This window comes from Ooceraea biroi, chromosome 7 (assembly GCF_003672135.1).
Source record: "Ooceraea biroi isolate clonal line C1 chromosome 7, Obir_v5.4, whole genome shotgun sequence".
In the NCBI taxonomy this organism is placed as follows: domain Eukaryota; kingdom Metazoa; phylum Arthropoda; class Insecta; order Hymenoptera; family Formicidae; genus Ooceraea; species Ooceraea biroi.
The window spans coordinates 10,384,208-10,409,738 of record NC_039512.1 but is presented as its reverse complement, the minus strand read 5'-3'; the positions used below and the strand labels follow the sequence as shown (position 1 = coordinate 10,409,738).

The 25,531-nt window shown below is 41.8% G+C and overlaps 1 protein-coding gene across 1 annotated transcript in view; it reads left to right on the top strand.

Moving 5' to 3' along the window:
• Positions 1-25,531, top strand: part of LOC105279887 (neuroligin-4, Y-linked) — a 204,133-nt gene that overhangs the window by 142,678 nt on the left and 35,924 nt on the right. Inside the window, exon 9 of the mRNA XM_011339990.3 lies at positions 1,261-1,415. Within this exon, the coding sequence (XP_011338292.1) occupies positions 1,261-1,415 (155 nt within the window). The remainder of the gene's footprint in view (positions 1-1,260; positions 1,416-25,531) is intronic.

Below are 25,531 nucleotides of genomic sequence, written 5' to 3'. Positions count from 1 at the left end.
ATTTTTCTGGAATTTCTGCGTATTCAGGGTACCCCGCGACATTGTTTTCGTTAATCTCATTACGTCAATGCCGCTGTAGCACAATGGAAGAAGAATTTCACCTTGGAAGATTAAGCTGATCGCGAATGGGGACGATCAAACTCCATTTTCAATCGTGGCGTCAATCGATTACCCCGCCGCGGATCGCCCCAGTTCTCGAGGTATACTTGGTGCACCTTAATGAAATTAATGGTATTGGTAGAGCAGTTGCACATTACCGGTTAGCTGGCGCTCTCGCCAGCGACGGAATTTAGTTGGCGAAACAACTCCGATAAAGCCGCGGGTTCGTTTCGACAGTGACGGATGCACTTTTGGACGGACATGTTGGATTTTGTTTTCTGCGCGTTTCATATTTTATCTCCTCCCTATCCACATCCCTGCCTGTGATCCGCTCCTCATCTTCATGTTCGTCCTCGCACCGTGGTACACTGGTGGAACAGGCAGCATCTTAACCCGCTGCAGTACCGATTCGGAACTAAGCTCGTCTACTTGGCAAATGCCCTTTCGTGCGCCATTCGGCACGGACGTGTACGTACGTAATCGCCTTAGAATCGCCGATTCCATTTCGCCGCTTGCTGGAGCAGATAGCTTCCTCGGTACGGCGGACTTGGCCCTTCAGATCGATCCCGTAGTCTGGTATCTCCCCAAGTTCGAAAATACACGAGTCTATGATATCCGAATGATATCCCGTAATCTCAGATTATGAGGGTAGTAATTCGCATTGCGACAATCTGTTTGGTACATCTGGTTTTTCTAAGGATTATCACGTTTATATTATTACGGGTGTCTGTAACATTTTAATAACAGGGACTAGGTTTAAGGCGTCCGTTCCCTTCATTAATCTTGGCGCAGGGGTCAACCTAAATGTCAGAACGTTTCAGCTGGAACGTCGTATTTCTCCGGCGAAGACGACGGAGAAATTGTATCGCATCTGACGTGTCCGCGATGATCGAGCTTGCGGATAAGCTCGCGCCAACGATGGCCATTTCTAAATCCCGGTTGATATTAAACGGTACATCTCTGATTTATAGTCCGCGCTCCGTGCAATTAAAGTGGACAGGCGTGAAAAACGTGTTCATTTTTATCTATCGACTGCTATTACGTTTAATAATTTCAACATATGTTCACGTCTCGTCGATATTAAGCTTCTCTTTATTTTCATCATGTAAAACTTTTACGATAAAAACCGTGGAAATTGTTTAACTGAACTGTGTTTTACAGAAGATGGGCTCGGTGCACGGCGAAGAACTTCCGTTCGTCTTCGGGGCGCCATTGTGGGTCGAGGGATTTGGTCATTTTCCAAAAAACTACACGAGACTGGAAATGGCGCTCTCGGAGAGTATCATGCAGTATTTTGCAAACTTTGCGAAGACCGGGTAAGTTATAAAAAATATCGTATAGTCTAAGAAAAGAATTAATGGAACTTAATTCAAAGACTTTAGTTCAAAAACAGAACAATTAGGTCACTAAAGCTTGAATTTTAATAATCTAACGATACAATGATCGCAAGAGTGTTGCAAATGGCAACTTCGTTGTGGGGCAGGATTACCGAGTGTTTTTCTGTGACCCGCTTGCTCATATCTGCTTCAAAAGCGAATTTTAATGCCCACCCACGAGTGTCTTGGAAATCCGTCCTTTTTTCTTTGAATTAACCGCAACGTTCCGCAACGCACCACTTGCGGAATCAATTTGCGATGCAAAAAGAGACATTGAAAAGTCTAATTTTCCATATTCATGAATGAGCCGTGCAGGAAGTCCGTTTCTGCTAGGGGACGAGGAAGGTAGAAGTAGCAGACGCGTAATGGCGGTCACCAATGAAGGCAACTGGCGACGCCTGGCGGACAGATTAAAGCGAAAATATTTTTCACGCACACACTCGAAGTTTTATGGCAGTTTTATTCGTGCGGCCGTATGTAATTTCGGGAAATAACCAACGAAGACCGAAAACGGTATCTCTCTACAAAACGAATGACTAAATGTGTCGCGAAATATGATAATCGTAGAGAATGGGAAAAGACGAGGTCACGCTTCGCTAGCAGCATTTATAAATGCAGTTTATACTGCTAGAATTTTCATCTTACATGCAAAAGTTAGGTATATATATTTATGATGCTCAATAGAGCATCATTGTACATATTGATGTAATTAAACGTCTTAAGGATAATGAAATATCATATTATTAATTAAGGAAAAGCGAGACGTCTTTTAATTAAAGATGGAATAAAAAAAGATGAGATGAAGCAACATTTTGTAGAGAAAGATTGCAAACATTACTCCCACCGTTTATTTTACAATTTTAATATCACTTCTGTGCACAATATTCGAAAATTTAAGAAATATTTCACTCCCCCCGAATACGCGTACCATGCATATTCCTCACACATATGCGTACCATGCCTATTAGTAATGCCATAAAAAAACTGCACCGATAAATATTCAAAAAATATGTATGAAATATTCATAAGCACAAACATAAATTCTCCCCAGTTCACGATCAATAGCACGCTTGTTTGGCAAAACTCCACTCTTATTGACAATCTGTTACTGCAAAATATAAATAAATATGCTTTTGCATTCTTAAACTCCGTTTATTGCTAACGAACAATAATCAATAATTGAATTATCGAGAATCAGATAACGCAAACTGCATAAATTTATTACTTGTCTGAATTAATGGCATTTTTCGCTATTTTGCCGCTATTCGATATTGTGAAATTTCCAACATTCAGGACTTCTTGAAGTTTTAAGAATTTAAGGAATAGGAATGCACTTTTATTTGTCAAGATCCTAGTCAGATAAAGTTTTCAGGATCGGGAAGTATCATCCAAGCGCATTATCCACAAGAAAGGACTCATCCAGGATTACAGAAAAATTGGAGTTGGTCTTGCAAGATCTCTTTTTCTCTTACCTCTCACTATAACTGTTATGCAGTAACACTATCACACTGAGCTACCTCTCCTGTTGTTACGCATGTACATGAGCACGTGTGTGCGTGTACACGTGACTCTTGAGACCGCAGATGGAATATCGACGAGAACACGAAAAATATTTTATGCAATGAAGATGCTCGTAAAGGCCTCGTCTTTATTTCAGTACCGATGTGTCTCTTCAGAGACGAAGGGAAATGGAACGTGCCTGCCCAGCGCGAACTTCTTTCGCAAGGACACAGTGCTGAGCTTTTCCCAGAGTAGAAATAATATTTAATTTAGATATCTAATGTCTGTCTTTCCAAAAATAACTGAGAATCTCGAACCAGAAAATTTGCGTCGTTATTCTTCCAGCACAAAATCAACCAAGAGCCAAGGGTTTGTTCAGAGGCAGAAGTATATTCCTTAGAATTGTCTTGATTTTAATCTTAATTTCCGTAAAGCTTTTCATTATGTCCAAGGGCCTGAGACATCTACCAGTCTACATTTGTTAATTTGAACTATCTTGACAACTTAAAAGTTTAAAAACCTAAAATTCACTTGTCAATTTTACATCAATTACGTCAAAAGCCTACATGAATATTACTCGAAAGCCCCAAAGACTAACAAAATAAATTATATATAGTATATATAGTATACTGAAAAAAGTATTAAATTAAAATGACAGTCAGTCTTGTCCAAGCAATTACCACATCACAATTAAACAAATTACGTGTTAATGTGTTAAAATTGTGTCAACGTGGTTGATCAGTTAATCGTAATTAAATCAATAAAGAACTTGTCACAATAATTATATAACTTATTTAAACAATTGTACATCTGCTCGAGACAATATTGTTCAACCAAACCACATTTCTAGATTCCACTGCAATTCTGCTCAGTAAATATTTGCAAGATATTATTTGTCAGGAATAACCGTTGATTGCAGCGAATGAAATCGTTCTATAACATCACACGTAATACACATAACGCATCTCCAGCTAACGATTCGCTTCACGTTCAAAAGATCCGGGACATCGATCTGCCTTGCCTGAAACGACGACGCATCAGCGAAGCGGATTTCACGTCGCTCGAAGCGGCAACGAGCGTACGGGAACATCGTCGGCTCGTTTTGGTGCTGCTTTTGCATATTCATCGGAGGGACGAAGGGGTTAAACGAACTTTCGCATATGTCGCCAATAACTTTGTAGTTTCGCGGTAGAGAAAGAGAGAGAGAGAGACCTCCCTCTCACGTGGCTTAACTCCTGCAAGAGGGTGTGTCTGGGACAATGTGTATCGACACGCACGTGGCGTGTGTTCGGAAACAGGCAGACGCGTCCCGTACACAGGACACACGCTGCGCGCGTAGGGCGTTCCAATAAAGGTTTTTACGAGAAATTTGCACGTGCAGCTCATATCAAGTGCATAGCGCTCACGATGAAGAAACATTGCATAAAGAAAATGGGAAGTCTCAATGGATTTAACGTTATCCGAAATTTCACTTGGAATAAAAAAATGTATCATTCATAATAAATTAAAAATGCGGAGGGTGACGTCACTGACACATCAGATGAACAACCACGATGATGATGACGACACGCGCGATCAATTAAGCGACAAAAACGAGCTCGGTGAAGCTGATTAATAAAAAAAATGGTCAACATGCATGTTTGAAATTCCTATAAAGCTTTTAAGCTTTAAAGTTGAAAGTCCGTACAATCCCTCGCATATATATAACGGCTCTTTTTTGTTGCCGCATTAGTTATATATATAGAATATATATATTAATACTGTAGTACGAATCGGCACTGATTGTTGGAATTCCAGCGTATTGATTCCGAATTCTCCGTTATGCTGCCGACGCAACACCTCGCCGGGTCGCGCGCATGGCGCGGAGACGTCACGCGCAAACACATCCTGTGCGCGATCACGCACAGGGTAACGTAGTTTGTCTCACGTAATTCCTGTGTGTACGTGATCGCGTCTGAACCCCGAACCCTCAAAATTACTTGCATTGTATTACACGCGGCGACGGGGTGGAGGACGCGTTGACACCGCAGACCGATCCGATTGGTTAATACGTGACGCGTCTCGGAGTTCGTAGTTTAGCTCGTAGTTGCCGGCAAGTCGACGGATGTCGGCAAATCCATAGAAACGGAATATGCGGCTCATCTCCGCAACACATTGCGGTATCTTGCCGTCGAATAGATACGTGTACAGCTTTCAATGTACAGGATCTCCCGAGTACTTCGTGCGGTTTCCTCCCTACCCTCCTCCTTACCTTACCTTATACAGAAATCTGTCCGCATGCAAGAAATGCGATTCGCGCCGTCTCCGCATCGATCGCATCCTATCGGAAGTAGACTGCGGCAAACTCCACGGCTGATTAGAGCGTGCTTGAATTTTCGGTGCCTGAACTTCCTGAACGCTGCCCATCGTCTCTTTTTGTCGTTAAAACGCCGAATAACGGCAGAAAGGGAAGGGGGCGGTCACCCCCGTGTCTTGAAAAAATGCCCGAGAGATGAAAACGAGCTCGTCATTTTGCACGCGCGTCGGCTCGGATTATAAATCATCGCTCAAATGCTCATTTCGGCCAATGAGCACAGCAAATGGTGATTCAAAATAAACATTAAAAACGCGTTTTCGTTCTGAACCCCGTTTCATCACGGATTTTATCGGCCGCCGAGGTTGTGGCGCCGGCTGTGTACGTGCGTGTATGCATGTGCGTAAAAAACAAATTTGCAAGCGGTGAGGCAGAAGAGAAAGAGAAAGAGAGAGGAAGGGAGAGAGAGAATACCGGCAAAATGATTCCCACAAATTTAACGCGCCCTCACTTTTCTCGCTCTATGTCACGGGTGAATTCTCAAAGGCCCGAATAATTATTTATTACTTTACCGAGGTACTTTTACAATTACGAATACTTTCAATTATTTACAAAACACGCGTACGCGAGTTATCAATTTTATAGACCTTTGGCAAATGCCAACTCAATTGTGCTTTATCGAACGTTTTTATTAAACGCCAGTTTCTGGCGATTTTTCAACGATGTTCGCTTTTGGTTAAATCAAAACCCATTTATAGTTCATTTAAAACAACCATGAAAACGAGATTCTATGAGCTTCCAATGTGCGTCAATCGTAATCGACTTTTTTTAATTATAGTCATTTTTCATTATAATCATACAAATTATAACTGAGTTACGCTAGGAACTATACCCGAAAAAGCTTGAAATCGTTGACGTATTAATGATTCCTGAACAAGAAGCTTGGCGAAGAGAAGAAGCTTCCAAATTTTGTATAAAGTTTGACATTCTCGCTATCGAACACGTTCCGTTTCCGGACACGTGAGGACACGGAGCGTCTCCCAGTGGGAGCTCCAGTAGGAAAACACTTCCGAACAAACTAATAGAGAAACGTCTTGTCCGGCAAAAAAGAATCGATTGCAGCGGTTGTTAGTTTACCGAATGTCACGGCGCTATTTCCGCGAAATTGCATTTCCTGAAACAATGAAGTTACTTGCTGTCACGCGTGACTAGTCTTGCTACCAACCAGCAAGGATTCGTTTGTTTGCCCAGATCTGAAGACGCCAGGCTCCACGATACATCAAAGAATCAAAGGTAGACTAACACTCGCGAAACCATACAAAGTGAAATACATGATACATAAACGTATTTTATGTATCAATCAAAAAGCGTTATTGAAGTGTATAAAATATAACGACAAACTTCCGCCGAGTTTCAACGTACTTCGAGACACTTGAAAATCCGAAGTCTCATAGTTATAGATTTGTTAATTCGACGATCTGGTAAACCAGCTATTTAGCGACCTCGGGACTCGACGATACAAGAACTCGCGTATCCCGAGTCGCGCTCGTGAAAGATTCAACCCGACCGAGAGCACAGCATCCCTCTTCTTGGGGAAGATCAAGACGTTTCGCTTTGAGAAGATGGAGACCGCTCTGTGCAGAGAAAAAAGCGGATCGCAATCTATATAGATACTCGGCGTTGTCTCTTTACGGAGCTTTGTACGATGTCAGACCAATCTACCACTGGCAATCTCCACTCGAATGCCCTCTCCATTTCCATTATTGGTGAGGAGTTGCCTCACGCACACAATGGCGAAACGGTTGCTCCATCCGCCACGTTCCACGGATCTACCGGGAGGTTCCGAGGAACGCGTAGAAGACCACGGTGCAATTGTCGGCTGTACTGAGAATTTAATCACGTAAACGCGAGGAAATTGCGGCACTCCCGTGCGCTTGCGCAAGCGTCTTTTCATTAACGCGAGTTTACCCGGGTTCGTGCCGGGGGTATTCGCAATCGCTTCAAGCAGCTTCTTTCGCGACATCCGCAATAAGCGCGGCGTCACGTGATACATAGCCGGCGTAACGGCAAATTCGGTATATCGTCGCAGATTGGCATAAATCGCGTCTGTATTAAACCGTTCTACGCTAGGCAAAAGCCTGCCGACATAATCTGACAGCGGATTGATTACAGCAGGAACCGAGCAGCTATGTCGTTTCGTAATCGTTTAAATAGAACGTAATCTGCCGGCCTGAAGCGCCATCGTGCGCCTGAATTATAGCAAAAATATATCGCCGCTGCCGAATATATCGCTAATTATCAATAATAAATGAGCGAAATCGAGCTATCGTCATTAATTAAAGGGAATTGCGCGTGCGGTAGGGAAAAATCCAATCATCTATAATATGAAGCCGAGAGATGAGCATTGATTGTCTATTGATCTCTCGTGCCGGCAGCGCCGCACCATTTCGGTAATGATCGAAATGGCGGCGGTAACACGCAGTTCATTGATAATATATGACAATATACCGACCCTTGTAATCCATCGACATGGCCGCAATTTAGAATGCCAAAATTGCTACCGCCGGCCAATCTGTCGGGCTTACGTACAAACACAATTTAGATTAGCGTGTCACTTAATCCTTTATACCTTTCCCGCTGTCGCATTCCGCCATATTGGCTTTAACGCCAGTCAACGGTATACGGCGTGCCGTTTCCATCGACACTGTGTTATAAAAATGCTCAGAACGCACGTCACACCGTAATTCGACGTGTAATCCCGCCGACGTGTAATTCCGCGCGCTAATCGCGATTAAATACGAGTGATTAAATGCCGTAAATCTACTTCGAGATGATACGATAGATATCGCTGCGAGTGCTACCTGTCCATAACAGCCGCGTAAACTGCAATCGATATTTTGCACTTCGCAATTAGTGTCGGGACGTATAATGCCCGGAGCCATTACGTGCTGCCCTGATTACCCGCCTTTTTCCCCTAAACGAAGTGCATTCGCATGCAAGAAGACCTTTAAGAAGTCACTCCAATGCGCCTTCGAGCAAAGATCTCGAAGAAGTTGACGACCTTTGAATTGGATTTTTTTGATACTTCAGACTCGTGCGACACCAATCTATTCTATTCTCAGACTTTCGTTTCTGAATTTTTGAGAAGATTTCAATGTTCTGATATTTTTCCGAAAGATCGTGTAGAATTAATGTAATACGCACATAAACATTTTTCTTGTAAGCTAAATACATTTCTGTTGTTCGTGCTCGTTATTTTAATAACTTCGGATTACTTGCCGTGTTATATGTAATGGTACGAATGTGGAAATAACGACGGTCATCGATCACGTATTTATTACCGGGTAGCGCGCGCGGCACAGTTTATCATAATTTTACAGCAAATAGAACCGTCCATATCATCACACGTCGTAATTCAGGCTTGACTGACACTAACTCCGCGGGATTATCCCTTCTGCTCACCTGAACTCGCATCCTGTACCGATATATATCTTTTGGAATGACTTTGAGGTTTAATCAGCATCGCCGGAAGCCGATGATGAACGCGTCGGTACATGAAACAGTCGGTTTCGATATGCAAGATTGAACAGAAAGTTTAACATCTTAATTAAGATTCCATTTTTAACCTTCCAACAATTACATGAGCTGGCACTTTGTCAAACGTTTATTGCAGCAGTTTAGATCACATTGTTCCAAACTAGATGACATGTTTATTAATAACAGACAGTATCCTAATAATAAATAACGGTAAAAAATTGAACGAAGGAAAATTCAAGCGAAGATTCAAGGTTCTTCAGTCAGAGCCGCGTCAGGGCAGATTAATTAATGAAGCCAGCGGCACGTGCAAATTAATTAATATGTCCCGGTTCTTCTGGGCAGTTGTAACAGGTGTAACGTTCGTAACTATCGGTTCGCATGGCCGCAGGGAAACGGATGAATATGGCGCGCGGATGGTGTAAACAATAATTTAGCATAATCGTCGAGGACTAAACAGTACGACCGTCCAATAACCGCGAATGCGGCAATCGCAAACATTGGACCGATGCATTTCCGCCCTCCCGCTCACCTTTACTCCCCCCTTGAACTATACCGCCGCCGTACTTTACTGTCGTAATCCGCGGGTAAACTCCACATAATGCAGACATACGCGGTAACGCGCCGTCGAAGCTGCTCTTAATGCTTCTCTGGTCTACGGCTAAAACCCCCGCAGCAGCATCCATGCATTCTAATTCCCCTCCTCTCCGTAATCCCAAGAAGCGGTAGAACTCAAGATTCATAAATGTAAAACTGACCAGCTCGTTAACCGCTATCTTCACTCCTTCATGATCGAATTCGAGGGAAAAGAGAAATGAAAATGATACAGAGCAAAGAGTCCCCGTTTTTTAATGACGTTTTTTTAAAATCCGAGAAAGAAGTTCTGCACAGTCGTTTTTACATAGTCTGTGTTCCTTTTTTCAAGGTGCATTGTCTAGTCTTTACAAGAAATCTTTTTGATTTCTCGTCATCTTTCCAGGTTTACGAAACAAGAAGTTTCGAGAATTTCACATCACGATTAATTGGAAATTCTCGAGGAATTCGGTGTTGCGTTTATCTGAATTTATGGAATCGGGCGTGACGGAAAGATCTTGAAGACTTTGAAGGAAGGAACTTTGATAATTCATGCTACGTTTACCTTGTTCCGAGAACATGGATTTTGTTGTACGCATTCTTTAATGTCCTGTATATCAAAGTTCTACGTCACGTTCTTGAGAACTGAAAGCTCGCGTTGCAACAGGTAAGATCTGTGGTTAGACTTTCCTCGCTCCTTCCCTTTCTCCCTTTCTCTTTCACGTGCATAATAGACGAGATAGACGAAAGGAAGGGAAGAAGGGAAGAATAGTTAAATGACGTAGACGTTGAACGGAAAAAGAAGAAATAGCGAATCGATAAATGGTACAAGATTAATGTACAATAAGGATACGAGAGATGATAATGCAAAATGAGAGAGAATACGGCAGAATTAACTCCACAGGAAACAGCCTAAAGTGTCGCGACAATCTACAGACTCGCAATACATGCATATTGCGTAATAATCCACGTTGCATAATGCGATCAACGCCTTTCCGCGCAGCTGTCACTTGGTTTGCTCATCGCGTTCCCTCCGAACTTTTAATTAACATGTAAAAGGTTCAAGATATATGAGCGCGCTGTGCGCTAAGCCCGTAACTTGTAAATGAAGTGGACTTTACCAATTACGGACTCGCTCCACTCTTTAAACAATTCGTATGAATTGCAAAGCGTTGAAAGCTACACCGGGATCTTTTAAATTTTAAATCTTGGCGGTTTTCCGCGCGTTTCTATGCGTGTTGAAACGGACATCTACAACAAGCCCGTCTCGCGTGATAGGAGTGGCGAGAAATCACTGCGGATACAACCAGCTGTTGGCACGCGAAGGATCAACAATGCATCGCGCAAGTTACGGTCGCGGTTTGCGTTTGTTATTTAGATTGCAAATAATTGAGAGTTTGCTGGAAACTCTCGCGGCCGCCTATCAACAAGTTTTCGAAACCTCTAAATGCCGTTAATTACGCCACGACCCGAAACTTTTAACCCTGATTCAACACGCGTTTCAACAGATTGGCAGACCCTTAAAAGTTCCTGTTATCTCGCGGCACGTTTCTCGTTCCCCGAATTCAGTTTAGACGAATGAACAATGCGCTAATTACACCGTGCACTCGTTAACAGCGTTTACCGAGCAAGAATGACAGCAATCGGCTTCGCATGAGTTGAAAGGAGCTTGCGGTGAATGCTTGCGGCATGTACATGTCTGTTGCGTGCAATAGACGACGTAAGAACAAATTATTTGTTAGATCCTATTAAATTGTCCAAATCTAAACATTTTGTTAACAAGACACAAATAGCAAAAAATATTAGCATACATATAATAGTATTTAATATAAAATTAAATACTTGACTCCTTTCGCGTTTAAATCAAGAAACATTAAGAAGCTTTTGAAGACTGCATCTTTTAGTGCTTATTATATACATCACAAAGGAGAGCCATCTCTGAAGCAATTTGATACCCAGTGATTAGATCCTTTGTTAGTCGGATATAATTGAGTTACCACGAGCTCCATACACTTGCAAAATACCACGCTCCCACGCCATATCTATATCGCTCATCTCTTTTGTTGCAACGACGATGAGCCCTTCGACGAGGACGACTCACCGCGGAGAATTCCACCGCGGAGCGTTGCTCGAGGGTTGTGATCCCGATGGATTTGGAAATTCGCAGGAGGCATTGTGGTTCCTTGGAGGAAGGAACAGCGTTATAACGACTCCGGTACGACATACCGGGGGGAAAGAGCCCGGTCCATGATGCCGCTAATGCTCTCTCCACTGCTTCCTTTTCCCTCCGACCGCGCTGCCCTGTCTCGCACGCGCACCTCGCAACCGCAAAACCTGTTCGTGTCTCGCCCGCGCGGTGAATGGGGAGGGATGGGCTCTAGGGGGCGTGGGAAGAGGCAGAGCTTAATTACGCACTACCTGGATGTGCACGTTGGGTAAATTGCTATTAGTGGTTTCGGAGACACGTTAAAATGGTTACCACAGCAACGGCTTTCGTTTCTGTCTCGGTGACAAAAGGAACGATGAAGAGTGATGAGCACCGACTTTGAAGCATGGGGAGCGAGTTGCTCTCGCCCCAACCCCTCCTTAGGTTTCTCTGAATTTACACCCATTTACATTTCAAGGATTCACGCGATGCTCACGATAATTAAAAAAGATAAATACAATCGAAACAATGCACGCAGCGGGTATCAAAAACCAATTAACGTAACCCTATTGCATTGAAAAGCGCGAGGGTCTTGGAAATCGAACAGTCCCCGTCTATTTAATGATGCGAACATCAATGTATAATAATGCGCTTTTCCAGTGATAATAAATCTCCTTTAAGTCGAGATCATGATCTTCCTATCTCGCGAATCGACATTCTTGCAGGAGGATGTCTCGAAACCGAGATAATGATTAATATTAAGGGTAGCTGGCGGGAGGAAGAGGGATGATGCTGTATCGATCTGTATACGGAAGTGTAGACATTAATAACGTTTACTGTAAGATAACATGATGAAAGTGGAGGGGCAGCAGGTCGATAACGGCGCGCTTCGCGAGGAAAAGGTAAAAACGTACTCTACCTTATCGACGCATACTATACGACTGAATCGAAATTATTCGAAATAGAGTTAATATCAGAGGAGCCGTTCATATCTAAATTATATAAAAAATCGTGCAGATCGGGGATGATTTGCGATATCGACGACGCGGTTGAATCATCGGGAGCAAGATAAGCATGCGATTGAACGTGATAATCGAATGTATTCACCGTTGTAGATGATCCAAAGTCGCCGTTGTTGCTTCTTTCCAGCGCTGAATTCTTTCCGTAATCCATTTAGAGTGAGCACTGCACTTTTTCACTTATTTCCTTTCATTGCACTTTTTTCACTCGCGTAAATATGAACGGACAATAATACCCGCAATAATCATCGCTGATCGCCCGTTACTCATCTCGGCACTCCCGGTGCACTCGCGCGCGCGCGGTTCACAGCCGGTCTCGCGACGCACGATTCTTTCCGAAATCCCGACCTAGCGCACAGAAAGAAATGCTGAAAATCACTGGAGTAATCGCGATCGCGTACTTATCACGCCGATTGTCCGCTGTCGATTTCGACACTCCACGCGAAATTCGCCAACGACGAAGTAAAAAGCGCAAAAAGGATAAAAGATGGCGGCAATTCTACTGGATTCAGAACGAAGCGAAGGGAGAGATACCGGCGTGAGGTCGGACGAATGGCCGGACAACGGATTTCACGTTCGATCGCGGGCCTCGACGGCGATCGTCCGGCACGGGACACGGTTTCCGGTACTCTTTCGATCGAAGAATTCCTCGCGCCGACGTGCGAGAACGCGAAAACGCGAGGCAATGCCGATCTTTCGGAAACTGGCGGGTGGCAAAGGGCAACGGTCACGAGTATCGAACGAATATCGAACTCGTTCGATCGCGATCTCGCGCTTCGCGATGCTCCGCGACGCCCTCCCACGCGACTCGGCACTCGCGATCGGTGATCGGCGTGCGTGAGGCGCGGACGCAGTTAAAGATCGCGAAACGAGCCCGAGCGCTGTTCCGAAACGTCGCGATGCAGCGCGAGATAGTTCGAATTGGAGAAGAAAGCCGGAGGGGGAGGTATTTCAAAATGGACAACGTGGTTCAAGTAGAGCGAACCTCGACTAATCTGTATCCTCCAACATCTAATAATCCCATGCAATTATCATCGATTAATTGTTATCATGTAAGTTAGTGCCGCTGGCACGTCAGTCGACGATGATTGCATTAATATCACGCGGCGTAATTGCCCTTTCGAATGCGTCATTGATAATTAATATGACTCGCGTGGTCGCTGTCGCGAAGTCAGCCGCGAGACGTTGGCACTAGCATGGTGGAAGTGCTGAGGTGCGCTATTATCTCGGACGAATTTCGTCACGTTCTGCACAGCACCAAGTTGTCGCCATTTTGCAAATAGCAACCAATAGCAACGCGATAATAAATGTAAACGAAAGTGTCACGACACAGGTTATGCACTGTTTCAGAGTCTCGCACATCGCACAATGCCGTCGTGTTCGTTTAAACAGTGTAAAAACACGTCACGAAATAATAAACATGTTAGGTATTTTTCATTTCCAAAAAATGAAGAAACGATTGCGCAGTAGAAAAGACTTTGCAAAGAAAATGTCAATGCAAAGAACGGTATGTATATATGCAATATTGAAAGGTGGTAAATGGAATTTAACAAATTAAATATAATAGAATATAATAAAATACATTATTTAAAATTTCTTTATCTAGCTCGGGTTTGTTCTCAACATTTTAAGACCTCGCAATATAAAGATCGGTCATTTTTACGTGAGACCCTACCTATACAGGGTGTCCCAGACCTACCGTATCACCGGTTAATGGTAGATTCCTGAGGTGATTCTGAGACGAATGTTCCTCTTGCAAAATGTCGAGGGTGGCGTAGTTTCGGCGCTACGAAGGGTTGTAGTTATCCTATCCTTGTGCAGAATTTTCCCGCGTTCAGTGACGGTGGGTCGAAGGGGTCCCGCGCGTCGCGCACACTTCAATTTGATCTTAATTTTTCGCGGCTGTTCAAATTGAAGCGTGCGCGACGCGCGGGACCCCTTCGACCCACCGTCACTGAACGCGGGAAAATTCTACACAAGGATAGGATAACTACACCCTTCGTAGCGTCGAAACTACGCCACCCTCGACATTTTGCAAGAGGAACATTCGTCTCAGAATCACCTCAGGAATCTACCATTAACCGGTGATACGGTAGGTCTGGGACACCCTGTATTTTATTTAAAAAAATATATTTACCATAAGTGCACACAAAAGATCTTTTACTTAATCCTTTTCTTATCCGAATCTTTTTTTAATTCACTTAAATTATTCAAGATGGCGGACTCTTGTCACGTTCTCTTATTGGTCAGTAGAAATGTCTGCGCAGTAGCACACCTTGTTACTTCCACCATGGGCACTAGTACAGCGGCTTTCCGGAATCGCCTTCCGCGCTTTTTACCGTTGCGTCCGCGATTTCCGCGCGCGAACGATCGCGAAAAACTGTACGAAAGCTTCGTGGTTATCCGTCGTTCGATGATTCCAGTGGATTTTCGAGTCGAGGGATAAGAATTTCGAAGCGAAGCGGCAGCGATTAGCCGAATCGCGGCGGCGATTAACGGCAGGATTCGCGGCGCGCCGTGAAGTTGTCGCGAAGCGACTCCGCTTTTCGGAGCTAGCCTAACCAAGTTCACGCAGTATCGGACGCAATATGGACGATCGGTCGTCGCGTTTCGCGTTTGTTCGCTCGTCCCGTGAGTGTTGCGAGTGCAACGAGTACCGGGAGTGCCGCGTGATGTGACTATGTACGTGATCGAGATCGCGTAGGTTATTTGTCGCGAACGAAATGAGCGTCGCGAGTGCAACTCGAAACGACGAGAGTGCAAAACGATAACAGTCGTTCGTCATCTCGCGCCGAAGGAGAGGTCACGTGCGATCATCGTCAATGAACCGGTAAGTCTGGGACACCCTGCATTTTTGATCCACGTTAATCTTACTTTCGTACATCGTAACAAGAATGCAGAAGAAGACGTGATGGAAACATGAGGGTGGCAAAAAGGGTGAGGAGGTACAGCGGGGAAAATGGAAAGGGCGAGCCGACAGGGCAATGCATCAGCGGTTAATGAGCAAACTTTAATATTCTCTCGGACTAAAACCCACCCCTTACCACCACCTATCTTCCACCGACCACGAGCCCCCTATGTGCCGCAACTCGAAAGGCTGCGGGGACGGGGGAGAGGGGGAGGAAGGGGATGGGATGACACGGCGAGCGCGATGCACGCGACTGCCATAATTATTGCGCGCCGGCGGGAGGAAGGGTGAAACAACGACGAATAAGCGCGGACAGAGAGGTGGTGGGTGGACGGGAGAGGGTGTTCGGCGGGAAGAGACGGCGCGGCGCACGCAAACGCGGAACGTTCTTTCTCGGCGGCTATTCGACTTCAAAGTCGTCCGCATTCATTAATTTTACGGGTGGTCCAATTAGAGCGGCCGTGCCGCGCCGGTTGAACGCTGATACGCCATAAAGGGGATCGGGGCGGAGGGTGCGCTCGCGATGACGGTGGCTAGCTGGCTTCGTTCCTGACGGCGCGAATTGAAATCCCGGTAAATAAAGTTTCGCCTGAATTTGTTTCGTCGCGCAGTGTTGCGCGACACTCGCGATTTGTGCGTCCTCGAAATTGTCGCGCCCTCGAAAAGAACAACTTCCACGGCGGAAATAAAACAATGTCTAATTTGATACGCATCCTTAATTTAATAAGAGTGAAATACGTCTGCTTTCTCTTAAAGAATGTTTTTAGGCAAAAGAGGAAGAAAGCGAGAGGCACATGATTTTCACTTGATTATTACTCACGATATATCGTTCACGCGCGATAATTTTGTTTATTAATCGATCTATAACGACGCGATGTAGAGGTACAATTGCGAGAAGATATAACGTGCCATGGCCGCGGCATGGAAGCATACGGAAAGGGGGTTAAATCACACTCGTCTCCTCTTTCCCTTCTTGTACACCCCCAAAGGAGCGTTAAGCCCGAATATGAAGCTTTTTCGCAGGTATCAGCAGGAAATTCTGCAGCGCTGTGACCAAGAATGTGTTAACGACTTATGGTGGAGTGGGAAGGGGGTGAAGGGAGATGAATATTGAGAGAGGAAGAGTGGCTGCTCCGCGCGGTTAACAGTGATATACTGCCTTTTGCTATTACGGATACCACATGAGATTCTAGAGCGACGACAATGCTGCAGGTTTCATTCGTTTCTGTGCGGTGAAGCTTGTGCATAATATTTGGAAGAACGATTACACAGGAAAATTTCATTATGCTGAATACCAACTAAAACGAAATTTTCGCTACACAATTTGTCGACTCGTTCGCATTAATCGGAAAGTTAACAGAAGCTTCGCTCGTTTAACAATAACATGAATGTATTTGATAATTTTCATATCGGAAGCTACTGTATAACACATATTATACTGTAATAATTAAAGTACAATGCAACAATAGTCATTGCCGACTAATAAAACTTTTATTGTGATACATTTATCAGGAATTTCAATATATATTAATTCACATGAATCTTCTATTGGGTTATATTAATTAATTTAATTAATTTTATTTGTACATGTTTGAATTTAATTTAATAATTCTAATAATAAAATTATAAAACGTTTGGTATTCATTTATTATATATCATTAGTAATTATTTATACCATTATTGAGATCAATTTAAAATATATTAATTTCGAATTTAATGTTTCTTTACAAAATATCCTATTTCTATATACCGTGCACACATTTCTTTATACTTTATATAAAATCTTGTGTCTTTCATAAATTTTTGTATCATATATATTATATATATTATAATATATCTTTATAACATTTTACGTTGTACTCATGATAATTTGTACGCAGACGGGGGTCACAGATTGTGGTAAATGTCGGTTCGGTCAGGTATGACATCAAGGTCCACTGAGCCAGCATAGATCCCGCGTTAGTCGGCATTTTTCCAAGCGACTTTACGTAAGGGGATTAAAGCGAAATCGAGCTTTAAATTGATAGACAGAGAACAAGAGAGAGACAGGGGAGAAAGGGGAGAGTGCCATTGATCGGAGTCGGTTTCACTTAAATCGCCGATGATGCATGCTAACTGGCAGCCGCGTCCATTAGTGATCGATCTCTCGGGCGGAGATTGTCTGCAAGTTCATACACGACCACGATGCTCGTAATTGGCTCCATCGCCATAACCAGCTGTTGTATCCGGCGTCTTTCATCATTCAAACGGAACATCCCTTTCCTTTACAGGCTCAACGGATGTATGATAAAAGCAATGAGCCGCAGTTGCAAACTGTAATTTGAAGTCTTCCCCGTTGAAGACAGGTGACTATTATGGTCGTTTGCGTAATTGAGTTATTTACACAGTCTACCGCAATAAAAGATATTCTACAAAGGCGTATAGAAAATCTCTTTAGAAAATTATGTTTTTCAGTTGGTTTAATTATCTCTGTATGTATGTATGTGTATGCATGAGTTTCATTCTGCTTCCAACGCTCTAGAAAGAGTTGTGATTTTAAAGTGTTAAAATTAAAAAGCTTTTCAACTTAAATGTAAATATAATCAACATAGTAATTAATTTTGTTTTGTTTCGTATACATGTATTGTAAAACTGAAACAATAATTTTGCCGAAAAATACTAAAATTCTTGTAAAGACCTGATAATTTATTCCAGTTAATTGTTTCCAATTTTGCATAAGAGGAAAGGGGAACACAATCAATATCTGCGTAAAATAATAAAATGAGATTAAAACATTGATAACTATGCGTTATATATCTTGCGTTTGGGTTATGCAAGAACAATTAATCATTAATTCGCGAGTTGGATGTTAGCGTACTTCGAGGATAATTTAATTAAAATTGTAATGATATATTAACTGATAGAGATCCCTTCACAGTAATGCATCAGCAATATCGCGCATATTTTATGTGCCTGTACAATGGTTGCGGCTCGTAATTTATGTATCGTCGACGATGCGTTTTCAGAGAAACGGGTAACCGACATTACATAATTCATTGAATTTATACGACCAGGATAGCAAACTGTATGGACTGTAGTGTCATAAATCATGATGGCTTGAAACAAGAAAAATCGAAGAACAAGCACAACGTAATATTTTTCGTCAAGAATGTGTACAGCGAAAAATAATAGTTCTCGGTAATGTAAACTGAGAGAGAGCAACGCGCAAGTTATTTCGACATAAATGTTTACAATCGATATAATCGACGTTGGAAAACTCGACTCTACAAAGTTACTAGGAAGTTTTATCAAACTTTTATCAAACAGTTTGTTAAATAAAAATACTTGTTTCCGATCGATTGGCGTACAAATTTTTTCATAAATGTCATTTGCGCGCTGCGATGTTTCTTTTCGCGATATTTTTCACAGTTGTTACGAAAAATAAGGTGAAGAAATCAGTTAAAATAACGATTTAAACACGTCGCTGTTTTAAGATGACAGAGAATTCCCATCAGAAGAGCTGCAACGAGTGCATTGCGATGAATCGCGGAACGACTTCTGATTTTGACGTGCGAGTCGATATCGCGCACGCGATTTCCAAATTTTACACGCTCGCGAGTAATTGAAAGTGCTAAACGCGACGCGATGATAAATGCACGCTCCACGAGCGCGTGCGCGCGCGAGGAGGAATCGCTCCGAGGATTCATTATCGCGGCGGTTTATATATAATGTCTCATCGAGCTGCGTGGGAATGCAGCAAAGGGGTGTATGCACGCTCTGCGGAAAGCCGTGCATTATAGATTATTGTTGGCCCCGTCGCAGCGCAATCTACATAGTTATACGTTATCCGAATGTCTCGGTATGTTTCGTCGCAGGCGCATATCGCGGACGTATGCGCGAACACACTGGTGCAGTATGCGGTTGTATGCAGCAATGCATAAACTTTGGATGACGCGCAATCGAAGGATCTTTCGCTTCTCCACCCTTGCGTATCTAAATTTGCATGCAAGCGTCGTCAGACTGCTTGTTTTCTAACTAAATGTTTGGAAATTTTCGCTTGTATCTACTAAATTAACGCTATTACCAATTTTCAATGAAGACAAATAATTGTTAGCTAGCTATGTATACATTGGGTAATGTTTTATTTTATTTCGCGAAAGAACGATGCGATATTGGAAATTTACGGAAATAACTCGACTGTTTAAATTCCCTTCTGCAATAGTTTGCTGCCAGCAAACGTAATAAGAAATTTATGATAAATAATTGGCTATAATCGCACTGTGAAATGGAGTACCTGTCCTGATGAGAAAACTTGTAGCACGTCGGTTTGCGAATATTCGAAAGGGGTTTACGCTCGATTGATTCGCGCTTGCTATCATTAACCAGTCAGAGAGCGATTTCTTTATCGAAATTTACTTTTTGCTTCAATTTATCACACTCTAATGCAATGTACTTAAAAAATATAAGAAACAATAACGAGTCTCAGCTGAACTGACGGCACTACTCTTCAATTATTAAAAAACTTAATTAATTTAAACTATTATAAAACAGATAAGATAAAAGAAACGAAAATAAAACACCAAATACAAATCTCGCTTTTAGAAACAATCTTGAAGAATAAACTTGCGTGAAATAGAATGAAGTAAAATATGATAATAAAATATTACGTTGTGACATATATATTTTAAAATGCACAGATACAAAGGTCATTTGGAGATCGCTGCATTATTCGATAAAAATTCAAGTATATACTGCAAATATATTGACCGCTCATCGAGATATGAAAAGTGGCAATATTCATAAAATTTTCAGCTGCTTTTTTCATATATGGCGGGAATTCGGCAGAACGGTCTGTTTCCGACGAGATAAAATGTTTTCTTTTTTTTCCAGGCAAGTCCGCGTAACATACGATATCGCAATAACTAAAATAACAGCCTTATTTCATATGGCAAATTTCCATTTCGGCGAAAAGCTCGCGCGTTTTCGCGTTCCTCCGCGTGATTTACATCTGGCTTGCGACCAACTTTGCTCGTAATTATCCATGTAATTCGACCGATCGAACGATATGCTCTCGAATATCGCGATATCAAGGATTCACGATTCCGGTATTTATCCCTGCACGCTCATAAATTCCGACGAATTACGCAAATAATGCACCCGATCGCGCTTCTGCGCGCATGCGCACGCTACGCTTCGCTATGATGCAACCATTATCAATAGTGCATTCTGGAGATGATAAGTTCATAGTCATACGATGATAATTTATGCGATTACATTGTAAATTGTGAACCAAGTAGTGTCAGTTAAATCGTTATGATGAAACCAAATGCAGGATGTTTCCGACAAACTTAAAGGGTGGTATTTTCGTTACATAAATAGAACAACTTTTGTTAAATAAGTCGTGTAATATTCTAAGAGTGTGTTTTTATTACAACGTGCAATACTTGTAATGTGTTTGGAAGTCGTCAGGTTGAACATTTGTTATGTATGAAATTCAATTATATTAATATATAGAAAATATACAGGGTGTCTGACTGGTCTGACATAAGGCGAAAAACCTGCCCACAGATAGAAACGTAAAATTTCGAGTAATTAAGTAAAGAAAGTTCGCTAATACAGCGGACGCGATCGGCAGCGAGGGAAATAAGCATGAATGACGTAAAAAACGCGCGCGCGCGCGCGCGACGCGAGCGTATTTCGAAGATGCGATGACAGCGAGTATCGGATTACAGGCGAGACGACTTTTTGTGATGTATAAGAAACGGCTAGTCGCGCGCGCGACGCGATAGCAGCGAGTATCGGATTACAGCGGCAGGCGAGACGACGCGTGGACAACACTTTCTCGGCAACACGAGCACGTGAATGAGACGCTGAGAAATTATTGTCCACACGTCGTCTCGCCTGCCGCTGTAATCCGAACCTCACTATCGCGTCGCGTCGCGCGCGCGGCTAGCCGTTTCTTACGTCATTCATGCCTATTTTCCTCGCTGCCAATCGCGTCCGCTGAATTAGCGAACTTTCTTTACTTAATTACTCGAAATTTTACGTGGTTGTTTGCAAAATGGTACAGGACTTTTTAATTCAGTTTCACGAGATCTATCTGTGGGCAGGTTTTTCGCCTTATGTCAGACACCTTGTATATATGAAAGTAATGCGCGTATACAGGGTGTCCCGGGTTTTAACCGACAAACTGCGGGAGCATATTCTACTAGTGGAAATAAGAAAAAATTCTTATATCGAGTTTGCTTAGAAATGCTTTATTACAAAGTTATAAACCAATATTCAAAAGAAATATCAGATAAGTAACAACGGATTTTTTCACAAAAATAAAAATTATCTACACAATGATTTAGTGACGCACTTCAAAATGTTGTCCTTGCACATCGATACAAGCTAGACATCGACGTAGTACAGAATTTGTTACAGTACGACATTCCTGAAAATTTTGTTGCATCTCAGTAACTGAATTAGTAATTCGTTGCTTTAAATCTATCTGGTACTCTCCTGTTAGGAAATCTACGTTGATACTCTCGTACGGCAGCTCGTGCATTTCCGTCACAGAATCCGTACACGAAATGAATATCAGTGTATTCCTCATTTGAAAACACTTTTGGCATTCTGATAGTAATTGCTAGTTCACACGACGATTGAAATCTAACAGCTACTGTTGTGAAAGTAACAATCATACTGAATCGTTTCAACATAGTGAACATGAATACATGTGAATACACGTAACATAAACATCTTCGACCTTCCAAATTCTACACTATGTTCCGTTGTTACTTATCTCATATTTCTTTTCAATATTGGTTTATAACTTTGTAATAAAGCATTTCTAAGCAAACTCGATATAAGAATTTTTTCTTATTTCCACTAGTAGAATATGCTCCCGCAGTTTGTCGGTTAAAACCCGGGACACCTTGTATATCTATAATATTAATATATATAATATAATATAAATATATATATATATATATATATATATATATTGCATATTTGTTAATATTTCAGTATTTGTCTTGATAAAAGAGAAAAGATATATTAATACATTTTCTTCTTTTATTAACAAATATTCGTTTATACAACGGTCGAGAAACATAACGTACGTTTCATATTGCAGCACATGTTGTCTTATCCTCTTTGAAGCGCAGAAACAACTGATCTTTAGACAGAGCGACGATAGTAGGCAAAGATAGTAGACGTGTTCCTTCTATTTGTTCAAGAGAACAAGGAACGTCTCCGTTAATGTAAACGCGAGACCGGCCATACGTTACTTCCGTTTCCCGGCCAAAGTAACCATGATCACCCCATGGCCTGTAATCGTGGCCGCAGCAAAGGCTGCGGCAGAGATGACCCGCAAGTCTCACCCGCGGTACAACGGCATGCACAAGCTGGGAAACGAGCAAACTTTGCGAATTCCATATCCTGCATCAATACTGAATTATGTGACGCTCGTGAGTCGAATTCGCTTTCCGATCCGACTGAATTTCGCTCTCTCGACTCTCAGCGAATAAGTTCCTTCACTTCTCTATTGCGCGGAAGGATGTGATATTTTATCTTAAGATTGCCCTCCTCGATCTAAATGTGACGTTATACAGATCGGTTTAATTCTGCGAGCAAAGTTTTGAGGGTGAATTTACTGGATCGCGCAGCTATTAAAAGCTGCTTTCACCAACGCTAACTTTAATCTGCTTTTTGCCGGCTTTTTGCAATGCTAATGCATAGTATCAGTAACAAATTAGAGAATGTTAGTTTATGAAGTTATAACGAAAATTAAACGATATTAGTGAAATCCTTCGAGAAATGTTAATATTGACATTGGTACTCAATATATAAAATCATTTAGTTTATGAGCAAATATTTAGCAGACATAAATTAATAACACAATGATAAATATATAATAATCGCTATATATACAAGTAATATTTACACAAGTGTATTTTAATAGTAAGTCATACAGGTATGCTCTAGTTGCATCCGCGCAACAAGTTGTCAACATTCTCAGATGGACAAGTTGATTCTGACACGATAACATCCTGTTGCTAATATAAAGTGTAATCGTGTGTGTGAAGCTGGCGTATCATTTTGCGGAAAATCATTAATTATTGAGAGTTCTGGCTCCCTTTTTAATAGTTCTAGAGTTCCTGATAGGTTAAACACATAGTTCTGGCCATTAAAGCGAAAAAATCGCATAGTGCAAAGTGAGACGCCAACTTCACGCAGCGTCTCACTTTGTTCTGCGACAGTTTCCGCCATAATTCCGGCTAGATTTTAAAAGATCTGCAGTTCTACATGAGTTCTAGAAAGAGTTCTAGCAAAAAAAATTTTTTTCATCTTTTTATAATTACTAGAACAACACAGGCGCGCGCTATTTTCTTTTCGCACTTGCACCACAACACAATATAATTAGTAACATAACGCAATTCGTCAAGTTTATTTCTTAAACTGGTTAATTTTCGAGAGTTCTGCTTATTCTAAAACAGTTCTCGTATAGTTCGTGACATGTACAATGCTTTTCCAAAGAGTTCTGATAGGAACAACGATTAGAAAATTTTGTAAAAAATTATTTTGCTCAAAGGGTGGACGTTTTCGACTTTACCAGTGAGACGCTGGTTGATTTTCGAGAGTTCTGTGAAGACTAAAATATTTCTCGTGTAGTTCTGAACATATTTAACAATATTCCAAAGAGTTCCGACCGTAAACATTAACAGTTATTTAATAAAAAATTTTTATCGTCCGAGAAAAACGGATATACAGAGATATGGGTGAGATGCTGGTCGATTTTCGAGAGTTTTGTGAAGACTAAAATATTTCTCGTGTAGTTCTGAAAGTATTTGACAATATTCCAAAGAGTTCCGACCGCCAACATTAACAATTATTTAATAAAAACTTTTTATCTTCCGAGAAAGACGGATATACAGAGATATGGGTGAGACGCTGGTCGATTTTCGAGAGTTCTGTGAAGATTAAAATATTTCTCGTGTAGTTCTGAACGTATTTAAGCGTATTCCAAAGAGTTCTGACCACAAACATTAACAATTATTTAATAAAAAATTTTTATCGTCCGAGAAAGACGTATCTACGGAGATATATGTGAGACGCTGGTTGATTTTCGAGAGTTCTGCTTATTCTAAAACAGTTCTCGTATAGTTCCGGACATGTGCAATGCCTTTCCAAAGAGTTCTGACAGGAACAACGAGTAGAAAATTTTTTAAAAAATTATTTCGCCCAAAGAGTGGACGTTTTCGACTTTACCAGTGAGACGCTGGCCGAAATATCGAAGTTCTGACTTTCCTAAAATACTTTTCGTATAGTTCCACACGTAATTATGAATTTCCTAAAGAGTGCTATGCACCAGCAACATTGCACAATTTTTAAAAAAATTAAAACTGCTCGAAAAGTGAACTTTCAGACAGAAAAGGTGAGACGCTAGCCGAAATGTCGAAGTTCTAGCTTTCCTAAAATACTTTTATAGTTCCGCACGTACTTATGATTTTCCTACAAAGTGCTATGTATGAGAGGTGCATAGAACTCTTTAAGAAATTCATAAGTACGTGCGGAACTATACGAAAAGTATTTTAGGAAAGCCAGAACTCCGACATTTCGACCAGCGTCTCACTGGTAAAGTCGAAAACGTCCACTCTTCGGGTGAAATAATTTTTTACAAAATTTTCTAATCGTTGTTCCTGTCAGAACTCTTTGGAAAGGCATTGTACATGTCCCGAACTATACGAGAACTGTTTTAGAATAAGCAGAACTCTCGATAATTGACCAGCGTCTCACTGGTAAAGTCGAAAATGTCCACCCTTCGGGCGAAATAATTTTTAAAAAATTTTCTAATCGTTGTTCCTATCAGAACTCTTTGGAAAGGCATTGCACATGTCCGGGAACTATACGAGAACTGTTTTAGAATAAGCAGAACTCTCGAAAATCGTCCAGCGTCTCACATATATCTCCGTAGATACGTCTTTCTCGGACGATAAAAATTTTTTATTAAATAATTTTTAATGTTTGCGGTCAGGACTCTTTGGAATACGCTTAAATACATTCAGAACTACACGAGAAATATTTTAGTCTTCACAGAACTCTCGAAAATCGACCAGA